The sequence below is a fragment of the Oncorhynchus mykiss genome, chromosome 17 (genome assembly GCF_013265735.2).
Source record: "Oncorhynchus mykiss isolate Arlee chromosome 17, USDA_OmykA_1.1, whole genome shotgun sequence".
In the NCBI taxonomy this organism is placed as follows: domain Eukaryota; kingdom Metazoa; phylum Chordata; class Actinopteri; order Salmoniformes; family Salmonidae; genus Oncorhynchus; species Oncorhynchus mykiss.
Genome location: NC_048581.1, coordinates 10,422,093 through 10,433,652, shown reverse-complemented (window position 1 = coordinate 10,433,652; position 11,560 = coordinate 10,422,093). Strand labels below are relative to the sequence as shown.

At 43.9% G+C, this 11,560-nt stretch overlaps 1 protein-coding gene across 1 annotated transcript in view; it reads right to left on the bottom strand.

The window, feature by feature from the left end:
• The window catches only part of LOC110513592 (basement membrane-specific heparan sulfate proteoglycan core protein-like), a 15,130-nt gene extending 7,301 nt beyond the window's left edge, over positions 1-7,829 (bottom strand). Inside the window, exons 1-3 of the mRNA XM_036948918.1 lie at positions 7,641-7,829; positions 300-446; positions 1-91 (exon numbers count right to left, since the gene is read on the bottom strand). The exon at positions 1-91 is cut by the window's left edge and continues 44 nt beyond it. Coding sequence (XP_036804813.1) covers positions 1-91; positions 300-446; positions 7,641-7,689 — 287 coding nt within the window. The 5' untranslated portion in view covers positions 7,690-7,829. The remainder of the gene's footprint in view (positions 92-299; positions 447-7,640) is intronic.
• Positions 7,830-11,560: the final 3,731 nt, after the last annotated feature.

The following is an 11,560-nucleotide window of genomic DNA, read 5'->3' as shown; positions in this document are numbered from 1 at the left end:
TTAGTTGCCACGCAACGGTACTGCCCCTGGTTACCGTTCCTGGTGTTAGCGATGGTGAGCACGGAACCATCCGGACCAATCTTCACGTTATCTAAGGACAGAGTAGATAGGACCGGTTAGAACGAGTTAGAACCATCTAACCACTTATGACCGGTTAGGACCAGTTAAAACCAGTTCAATCATCACATTTTTATAAACTGTCCATTTTACATTGTGTCACAGCTATTGTGTAGTTGAGTACCATTCAAGGGCTGTGTGTGTCTGTCTGCCTGTGTGCATATGTGTGGTCAGAGCCCCACCTGCCAGTGGATGGTTGTTGGTTCTCTTCCACTCCAGATGGACGGGCTGTGACCCACTGACCACCCGACAGCGGAAACTGACCGACTCCCCCTGCCGGACCCCTGCTGACCTGGGCTCAACTGACACTACTGGGGCCTGGGCACATACTGGATAGGAGGGAGAGATAAGTAAGTAACACACACACTGCCATAAACTCTATAGGTGTCCCCCAGGGCTCAGTCCCTCAGGCCCTCTCCTCTTTTCTCTTTATACCAAGTCACATGGCTCTGTCATATCCTCTCATGGTCTCTCCTATCATTGCTATGCGGATGACACTCAACTACTTTTCTCCTTCCCTCCTTCTGACACCCAGGTGGTGACACACATCTCTGCGTGCCTGGCAAATATCTCAGCTTGGATGTCGGCCCACCATCTCAAGCTCAACGTCGACAAGATGGAGCTGCATTTCTTCCTGGGGGAAGGCCAGACCATTCCAAGACCTCTCCATCCCGGTTGACTCCAAGTTGTCCCCCGCCCAGTGTGTAAAGAATTTTGGCGTTACCCTGGACAACACTTTTATTTATTTTTATTTCACCTTTATTTAACCAGGTAGGCTAGTTGAGAACACCTTTATTTAACCAGGTAGGTTAGTTGAGAACACCTTTATTTAACCAGGTAGGCCAGTTGAGAACACCTTTATTTAACCAGGTAGGTTAGTTGAGAACACCTTTATTTAACCAGGTAGGCCAGTTGAGAACACCTTTATTTAACCAGGTAGGTTAGTTGAGAACACCTTTATTTAACCAGGTAGGCCAGTTGAGAACACCTTTATTTAACCAGGTAGGTCAGTTGAGAACAAGTTCTCATTTACAATTGCGACCTGGCCAAGATAAAGCAAAGCAGTTCGACAGATACAACGACACAGAGTTACACATGGAGTAAAACAAACATACAGTCAATAATACAGTATAAACAAGTCTAAATACAATGTGAGCAAATGAGGTGAGAAGGGAGGTAAAGGCAAAAAAGGCCATGGTGTCAAAGTAAATACAATATAGCAAGTAAAACACTGGAATGGTAGTTTTGCAATGGAAGAATGTGCAAAGTAGAAATAAAAATAATGGGGTGCAAAGGAGCAAAATAAATTAATTAATTAAATACAGTTGGGAAAGAGGTAGTTGTTTGGGCTAAATTATAGGTGGGCTATGTACAGGTGCAGTAATCTGTGAGCTGCTCTGACAGTTGGTGCTTAAAGCTAGTGAGGGAGATAAGTGTTTCCAGTTTCAGAGATTTTTGTAGTTCGTTCCAGTCATTGGCAGCAGAGAACTGGAACACCCTGTCGTGACCCTGGACAACACCCTGTCGTTCTCTGCAAACATCAAAGCAGTGACCCGCTCCTGCAAGTTCCTGCTCTACAACATCTGCAGAGTACGACCTTTCCTCACACAGGAAGTGGCGCAGGTCCTACTCCAGGGACTTGTTCTCTCCCGTCTGGACTACTGCAACTCATTGTTAGCTGGGCTCCCTGCTTGTGCCATCAAACCCCTGCAACTTACCCAGAATGCTGCAGCCCGCCTGGTTCAACCTTCCCATGTTCTCCCACATCACCCCGCTCCTCTGCCTTCTAGTCTAAGCTTGCATCCAAAACAAGACCATGGCCTACGGAGCAGCAAGAGGAACTGTCCCTCCCTACCTTCAGGCTATGCTCAAACCAAAGCTCTCTGTTCTGCCACCTCTGGTCTCCCACTCAGCCCATTCCAAGCTATTCTCTGTCCTGGTACCCCAATGGTGGAACCAGCTTCCCCCTGAAGCTAGGACAGCATCTTCTGAAAACATCTGAAACTCTACCTCTTCGAACAGTATCTTAAATAATCACACAGCACCCCCTCCCCCCACTAGCTCTGACTCTGCTATTAGCTTCTTTATTGAAGAAAATGCCATGACTATGACTGTGATATGTGGTTGTCCTAACTAACCAGGTAGGCCATTTTAGAACAAGTTCTCTTTTGCAACTGCGACCTGCCCAAGATAAAGCAAAGCAGTGTGACAAAAACAACATCACAGAGTTACACATGGAATAAACAATCATGCAGTCAATAATACAATAGAAAAGTGTACGCACAGTGTGTGCAAATGTAGGAGAGTAGAGATGTAGGCAATAAATAGGACATAGAGGCAAAATAATTACAATTTAGTATTAACACAGGAGTGACAGATGTGCAGATGATGATGTGCAAGTGGAGATACTGGTGTGCAAAAGAGCAAGAGGGTAAGTAATAATATGGGGATGAGGTTGTTGGGTGTGCTATTTACATATTGGCTGTGTACATGTACAGTGATCGGTAAGCTGCTCTGACAGCTGATGCTTAAAGTTAGAGAGGGAGATATAAGACAGTGATTTTTGCAATTCGTTCCAGTCATTGGAAGCAGAGAACTGGAAGGAAAGGCGGCTAAAGGAAGTGTTGGCTTTGGGGATGACCAGTGAAATATAACCGCTGGAGCGTGTGCTACGGGTGAGTGTTGCTATGGTGACCATTGAGCTGAGATAAGGCTTGGCTTTACCTAGCAAAGACTCATAGATGAACTGGAGCCAATGGGTTTGGCGACGAATATGTAGTGAGAGCCAGCCAACGAGACATACAGGTCGCAGTTGTGGGTAGTATATGGGGCTTTGGGGACAAAACGGATGGCACTGTGATAGACTACATTCATGTTGCTGAGTAGAGTGTTGGAGGCTATTTTATAAATGACATCGCCGAAGTTTTACTAGGGTATGTTTGGCAGCATGAGTAAAGGAGGCTTTGTTGCGAAATAGGAAGCTGATTCTAGATTTAATTTAGGATTGGAGATGCTTAATGTGAGTCTGGAAGGAGAGTTTGCAGTCTAACCAGACACCTAGGTATTTGTAGTTGTCCACATATTCTAGGTCAGAATCGTCCAGAGTAGTGATGCTAGTCGGGCGGGAGGGTGCGGACAGTAATCGGTTGAAGAACATGCACTTAGTTTCACTAGCATTTAAAAGCAGTTGGAGGCCACGGAAGGAGTGTTGTATGACGTTGAAGCTCGTTTAGAGGTTTGTTAGCACAGTGTCCAAAGAAGGGACAGATGTATACAGAATGGTGTCGTCTGCATTGAGGTGGATCTGAGAATCACCAGCAGCTAGAGCAACATCATTGATATATACAGAGAAAAGAGTCGGCCCGAGAATTGAACCCTGTGGCACCCTCATAGAGACCAGATGCCAGATGTCCGGACAACAGGCTCTCCGATTTGACACACTGAACTCTATCAGAGAAGTAGTTGGTGAACCAGGTGAGGCTGTCATTTGAGAAGCCAAGGCTATTGAGTCTGCCAATAAGGATGCGGTGATTGACAGAGTCGAAAGCCTTGGCCAGGTCGATGAAGACAGCTGCACAGTAATGTCTCTTATCGATTGCGGTTATGATATCGTTTTGGACCGTGAGTGTGGCTGAGGTGCACCCATCTCGGAAACCAGATTGCATAGTGGAGAAGGGACGTTGGGATTCGAAATGGTCGGTAATCTGTTTGTTAACTTGGCTTTCGAAGATTTTAGAAAAGCAGAGCAGGATGGATATAGGTCTATAACAGTTTGGGTCTAGAGTGTCTACCGCTTTGAAGATGGGGATGACCCCGACAGTTTTCCAATCTTTGGGGATCTCAGACGATACGAAAGAGAGGTTGAATAGGCTAGTAATAGGGGTTGCAACAATTTCGACGGATAATTTTAGAAAGAGAGGGTCCAGATTGTCTAGCCCAGCTGATTTGTATGGATCCAGATTTTGCAGTTCTATCCGAACATCAGCTGTTTGGATATGGATGAAGGAGAACTGGGGGGGGGGGCGTGGGCAAGTTGCTGCAGGGGGTGCTGAAATGTTGGCCGGGGTAAGGGTAGCCAGGTGGAAAGCATGGCCAGCCATAGAAAAATGCTTGTTGAAATTGTCAATTATCGTAGATTTATCAGTGGTGACAGTGTTTCCTAGCCTCAGTGCAGTGGGCTGCTGGGGGAGGTGGTCTTGTTCTCCATGGACTACAGTGTCTCAAAACTTTTTGGAATTAGTGCTACAGGAAGCAAGTTTCTGTTTGAAAAAGCTAGCCTTAGCTTTCCTAACTTACTGAGCATATTGGTTACTGAGTTCCCTGAAAATGTGCAAATTGCCGGGGCTATTCGATGCTAATGCATAACGCAACAGGATGCTTTTGTGCTGGTCAAGGGCAGTCAAGTCTGGAGTGAACCAAGGCTATATCTGTTCTTAGTTCTACATTTTTTGAATGGGGCATGCTTATTTAAGATGGTGAGGAAAGCACTTTTGAAGAGCAACCAGACATCCTCTACTGACGGGATGAGGTCAATATCCCTCCAGGTTACCCGGGCCAGGTCGATTAGAAAGGCCTGCTTGCTGAAGTGTTTTAGGGAGCATCTGATGGTGATGAGGGGTGGTCGTTTGACCGCGGACCCATTACGCACGCAGGCAATGAGGCAATGATTGCTGAGATAGTGGTTGAAGACAGCAGAGATGTATTTAGAGGGCAAGTTGGTCAGGATGATATCTAAGAGGGTGCCCATGGTTACAGATTTAGGGTTGTACCTGGTAGGTTCCTTGATCCTTTGTGTGAGATTGAGGGCTTTATGCATGTCCCAGTTTAGGTCACCTAACAGTACGAACTCTGAAGACAGATGGGTGGCGATCAAATCAAATATGGTGTCCAGGGCATAGCTGGGGCTGAAGGGGGTGTATAACAAGCGGCAACGTTGAGAGACTTGTATCTGGAAAAGTGGATTTTTAGAAGTAGAAGCTCAAATTGATAGGGCACAGACTTGGATAGTATGACAGAACTCTGCAGGCTATCTCTGCAGTAGATTGCAACTCCGCCCCATTGGCAGATCTATCTTGTCGGGAAATGTTATAGTTATGGATGGAAATTTCAGGATATTTGATGGCCTTCCTAAGCCAGGATTCAGACACGGCTAGGACATCCGGGTTGGCGAGTGTGCTAAAGCAGTGAGTAAAACAAACCTAGGGAGGAGGCTTCTAATGTTAACATGCATGAAACCAAAGCTTTTACGGTTACAGAATTCAACAAATGAGAGCGCCTGGAGAGTGATGCTGGGGGCTGCAGGGCCTGGGTTAATTTCTACCAGAGGAAAAGAGGAGGAGTGGGATAAGGGTAGGATAAGATTTCTGGGCGATTCAAGAAATAATGTACAGACAAGGGTATGGTAGGATTTGATTACAGTGGAGGTAAACCTAGGCATTGAGTGACGATGAGAGAGGTTTTGTCTCTAGAGGCACCATTTAAGCCAGGTGAGGTCCCCGCATGTGTGGGGTTGGAACAAAGGGGCTAGCCAAGGCATATTGAGCTGGGCTGGAGGCTCTACAGTGAAATAAGACAATCACTAACCAAAACAGCAGTAGACAAGGTATATTGACATTAGGGAGTGGCATGTGTTGCAGAAGAATCATAGGGTCCAGTGAACAGCCAGGCGAGCTGGAGACACTACGATTCAGACAGCTAGCAGACCAGGGCTAGCAGGCTAGCAGATGGGCCTCAGGGGGACGTCGCAATGGACGAGCCTGTTGAAACCGTGATGGATCGGCAGGGCTCTGTTTCGGCAGCGAAGGGTCCAGGCCAATTAGCAAAAGTGGTATTGAAGCCCAGGAATTGTCTGATGGATCTCTTCGGCTAGCCGGAACATGGGCCTAGCTCAAGGCTTGCTCCAGGCTAACTGGTGCTTTCTTCAGGACAGAGACGTTAGCCATGAGTAGACACTCGGATAGCAGCTAGCTAGCTGCGATGATCCGGTGTAAAGGTTCAGAGCTTGCGGTAGGAGTCCTGAGATGTGGTAGAGAAAAAGCAGTCCGATATGCTCTGGGTTGACATCACGCTGTGCAGACTGGCAGGACCGAGCCTGGCTGATGCCTGGGTTAACGGTGATGACCGCTAGCAGTGGCTAACTGACTACTAGCTAGTAGCTAGTTAGCTGGCTAGCTTCTGATGGGGCTTCCGGTTCTAAAGTGTAAAAATAGCAGATCCGTACCACATTAGGTGAGGCGGGATGCAGGAGAGTATGACTGACGTCCGACTGCTACGAGAGACGTCCGACTGCTACGCCATCTTGGAATGCATGAATGCTAGCTATCTTCAGGCGAATGCTCTGTCAGGCACTCTGCTAAATGACTCAATGTAAAATGTAAAAATGAGGAGAGATAGGTTAGTAAGACACACACACACACACACTGTAGGAGAGATGGGTTAGTAACACACACACACACACATATAACACAAACACACACTGTAGGAGAGAAGAGACAAGGTTATAGCACACACACACACACACACACACAGAGAGAGAGAGAGAGACACGCACACACACACACGCACACACACACACACACACACACACACACACACACACACACACACACAGAAATAGACACTAAGAGAGACACACACTAGTTATTGACATCCTCCGATGCAAGAGAGAGTTCAGGGTTCCACCCAAAGGGGGGGTTCAATGAGTTGACACACACTCACTCACACTCACACACAAGCACGTAGACACACTCACTCACACTCACACTCATACACAAGCACGTACACACACACACACACTCACACGCTATTCTTGCATATACAGGATTCACATATAGAGAGTAATATAGACCATGTCCACATTGAATGGTATGCATCTAAAGGCATGCAGGCACGCACGTACACTCACACACCAAACACACACACACCAAACACACATACACACACTCACAAAACACACACACACAGGGGCAGACTGTGAGCTTTCAGTCTGGTCTGTGGGGAGAACAGCAAACAAATGCCACCCCAGAGCAAACATCCAATCAGAGACAACATGCAGCTCAGGTCTGGAAAGGACCATGACTCAGCAAGACTAGACCACATGATATTAACACGGTATTATAAATTCACATCTACAGTAAAAAAAAGGAAATGTATCACCGTGCATTTACATTTCTGAGAAACATTTTATGTTAAGATTAAGAATTCTAAACCATGAGTTTATTAGTTTATTCATAATCCCAAAACGTATTTTTAGAAAGTAGAAAGTTTAAAGCAGTTTAGAGCTAATAATATCTACTTAAAAGGGATAGTGCAGCAATTTAACATATGTAGATATTTATTTCCTGGCCTTGTCTATAGACTGCTTTCGAGATTGGGAAACAAAAATTTAAAAAAAAATTATCTCTGAACTATCCCAGTAAATGATTTAATAACATGTTCTGCATTGTAGTGTTGAGAGAAGCAGCTTATAGTTTAATAACATGTTCTGCATTGTAGTGTAGAGAGAAGCAGCAGTAGTAGTTTACCTGTCCAGAGTAGAGAACAGAGGAGCAGTGCTGTTGTGGAGGAATCCATGTTGCACAGAGCAAAGATATTCCTCTCTCCTGTCCTACAATCTCTCTGCCTCTCTCCTGTCCTACAACCTCTCTCTCTCTCTCTCTGCCCCTCTCTCTCTCTCTCCTGTCCCTCAACCTCTCTCTTTCTCTGCCTCTCTCTCTCTCTCTCCTGTCCTACAACCTCTCTGCTTCTCTCTCTGTCTCTCTGCCTCTCTCTCTCTCTCTCTCTGCCCCTCTCTCTGTTTGTCTTCAGTCTTCTGCTGTGTGTTGTCTCGCAGTCTCTCTTTCTCTGCCCCTCTCTCTCTCTCTCTCTCTCTCTCTCTCTCTCTCTCTCTCTCTGTCTCTCTCTATCTCTCTGCCTCTCTCTCTCTCTCTCTGCCTCTCTCTCTCCTGTCCTACAACCTCTCTCTCTCTCTCTCTCTCTCTCTCTCTCTCTGCCTCTCTCTGCCTCTCTCTCTCTCTCTGTCTCTCTCTCTCTCTCTCTCTCTCTCTGTCTGTCTTCAGTCTTCTGCTGTGTGTTGTCTCGCAGTCTCTCTTTCTCTCCTCCCCCTCTCTCCCTCCTTACTTATTTGTGTGTTCAGCTTACCCAGATAGGCAGGCAGACAGACAGTTAGACAGACAGACTGGCAGTCAGTTGCAGGATATTAGCTCAGAAACAGAGAAGAAATGTCTGCCCCCCCCCCCTCCCAACATAGAACCAGCATAGAAAAATCATCCTAGAACCAGACAATAAATGTCATTCTAGAACCAGGCCATGAATATCATCGTAGAACCATCCCTGAAATATCATTCTAGAACCAGCCCATAAATATTATTCTAAAACAGCTCATGAATATCATCCTAGAACCAGCCCATAAATATAATCCTGAACCAGCCCATGATTATCATCCTAGAACCAGCTAAGAAATATCATTTTAAAACCAGCTCATAAATATAATCCTAGAACCAGCCCATAAATATAATCCTAGAACCAGCCCAGAAATATAATCCTAGAACCAGCCCATAAATATAATCCTAGAACCAGCCCAGAAATATAATCCTAGAACCAGCCCAGAAATATAATCCTAGAACCAGCCCATAAATATCATCCTAGAACCTGCCCAGAAATATCATCCTAGAACCAGCCCAGAAATATAACTCTAGAACCAGCCCATAAATATCATTCTAGGACCCGCCCATAAATATAATTCTAAAACCAGCCCACGAACATCATCCTAGAACCAGCCCAGAAATATCATCCTAGAACCAACCCAGAAATATCACCCTTTAACCAGCCCAGAAATGTCATTCTAAAGCCAGCCAATGAATATCATCCTAGAACCAGCCCAGAAATATCATCCTAGAACCAACCCAGAAATATCACCCTTTCAACCAGCCCAGAAATGTCATTCTAGAGCCGCCAATGAATATCATCCTAGAACCAGCCCAGAAATATCACCCTAGAACCAGCCCAGAAATATAATCCAGAACCAGCCCAGAAATATCATCCTAGAACCAACCCAGAAATGTAATCTTAAAACCAGCCCTGCTGTTTGATATATACTCAGAAAGGTCACATTATAATGTACTGGATTGTAGCCTATCACTTGTTACTTTATTATGAATTAATAACATATATTTGTATGTATTCTTCATATGTTAAATTAATTCAATAACCCCACTTAAGGAGTCTGAATTTTGTATCATTACAAATACAACCTGTGAGTCAACTGGAAACATAAAGAACAAGATTATATCAGCGATGTTGTATCGACTTCATCGCTAGTTAAGAAGGGCTTCTCTCTCACGCACCTATTTTGTTTTGGTGTCAGTTTGTCCACAAGAGGGCGACGCACTACTAGAGACCTCTAGGGAGAGAAGCCTCTGACTGCAGTGTGCAGTTCGGGGCCGGGCTCAATGTGGGCGGAGTCAGAAGTTGGGGCCGACCTCAATGTGGGCGGAGTCAAATACGTTTAACCCGAACCCTTCCCGTCTCCTTCAAGGTCACCCAAGTTGAGGTTCACGTCGAAGGTATCAACGCCAATGAAAGCGAATCTTAATCAAGCCTAACCTACATAGATAAAACTATAAACCACGAAAGTAAGTGAGACTGTCATTATGCATAATGTACTTTGTAATATTCACGTTATACCAGTGCAGTGGTATATTTTTATATGACCAACTACCGCACCAATGTTAGCATAGCATTAATTAGCACTCATTTGCACGTGAGCTAGCTAATTGCTCACAATGAGGGAATCTTATTTGGACAAATTTGAGCAGTACGCCCAGGTTTACATGTACAGTTATGTAATCGATTTGAGCGTTGATTTTCTGTGTTTCTTCAATGTATGCCTTGTTGTGTTTGGTTGGCTCTAAATGTGTATTGTTGATGCCGACAGCCGACTGACTATGTTGCACATAGTGAGTCTACACAGCCTACACATAGTATATACAATAATGAAATCCCCTGGTCCCAAAATGCATGACAAGTCAAGAAAAGTCATTGTAACTTGTCCACACTGCAAACAAGTTAACTTGTTATGGCTGCAATCATAGTTCAATAACAATAATACTATCAGAGAACTATCAGAGAACTACAACATGTAACAGTACTACTATCAGAGAACTACAACATGTAACAGTACTACTATCAGAGAACTACAACATCTAACAGTACTACTATCAGAGAACTACAACATGTAACAATGATACTATCAGAGAACTACAACATGTAACAGTACTACTATCAGAGATCTACAACATGTAACAGTACTACTATCAGAGAACTACAACATGTACTAGTACTACTATCAGAGAACTACAACATGTAACACTATCAGAGAACTACAACATGTAACAGTACTACTATCAGAACTACAACATGTAACAATGATACTATTAGAGAACTCCAACATGTAACAATGATACTATCAGAGAACTACAACATGTAACAATACAACTATCAGAGAACTACAACATGTAACAGTACTACTATCAGAGAACTACAACATGTAACAGTACTACTATCAGAGAACTACAACATGTAACAGTAATACTATCAGAGAACTACAACATGTACCAGTACTACTATCAGAGAACTACAACATGTAACAGTACTACTATCAGAGAACTACAACATGTAACAGTAATACTATCAGAGAACTACAACATGTAACAGTACTACTATCAGAGAACTACAACATGTACCAGTAATACTATCAGAGAACTACAACATGTAACAGTACTACAACATGTAACAGTACTACAACATGTAACAGTAATACTATCAGAGAACTACAACATGTAACAGTACGACTATCAGAGAACTACAACATGTAACAGTACTACTATCAGAGAACTACAACATGTAACAGTACTACTATCAGAGAACTACAACATGTAACAGTACTACAACATGTAACAGTACTACAACATGTAACAGTACTACTATCAGAGAACTACAACATGTAACAGTACTACTATTAGAGAGCTACAACATGTAACAGTACTACTATCAGAGAACTACAACATGTAACAGTACTACTATCAGAGAACTACAACATGTAACAGTACTACTATCAGAGAACTACAACATGTAACAGTACTACTATTAGAGAGCTACAACATGTAACAGTACTACTATCAGAGAACTACAACATGTAACAGTACTACTATCAGAGAACTACAACATGTAACAGTACTACAACATGTAACAGTACTACAACATGTAACAGTAATACTATCAGAGAACTACAACATGTACCAGTACTACTATCAGAGAACTACAACATGTAACAGTACTACTATCAGAGAACTACAACATGTACCAGTACTACTATCAGAGAACTACAACATGTAACAGTACTACTATCAGAGAACTACAACATGTAACAGTACTACTATCAGAG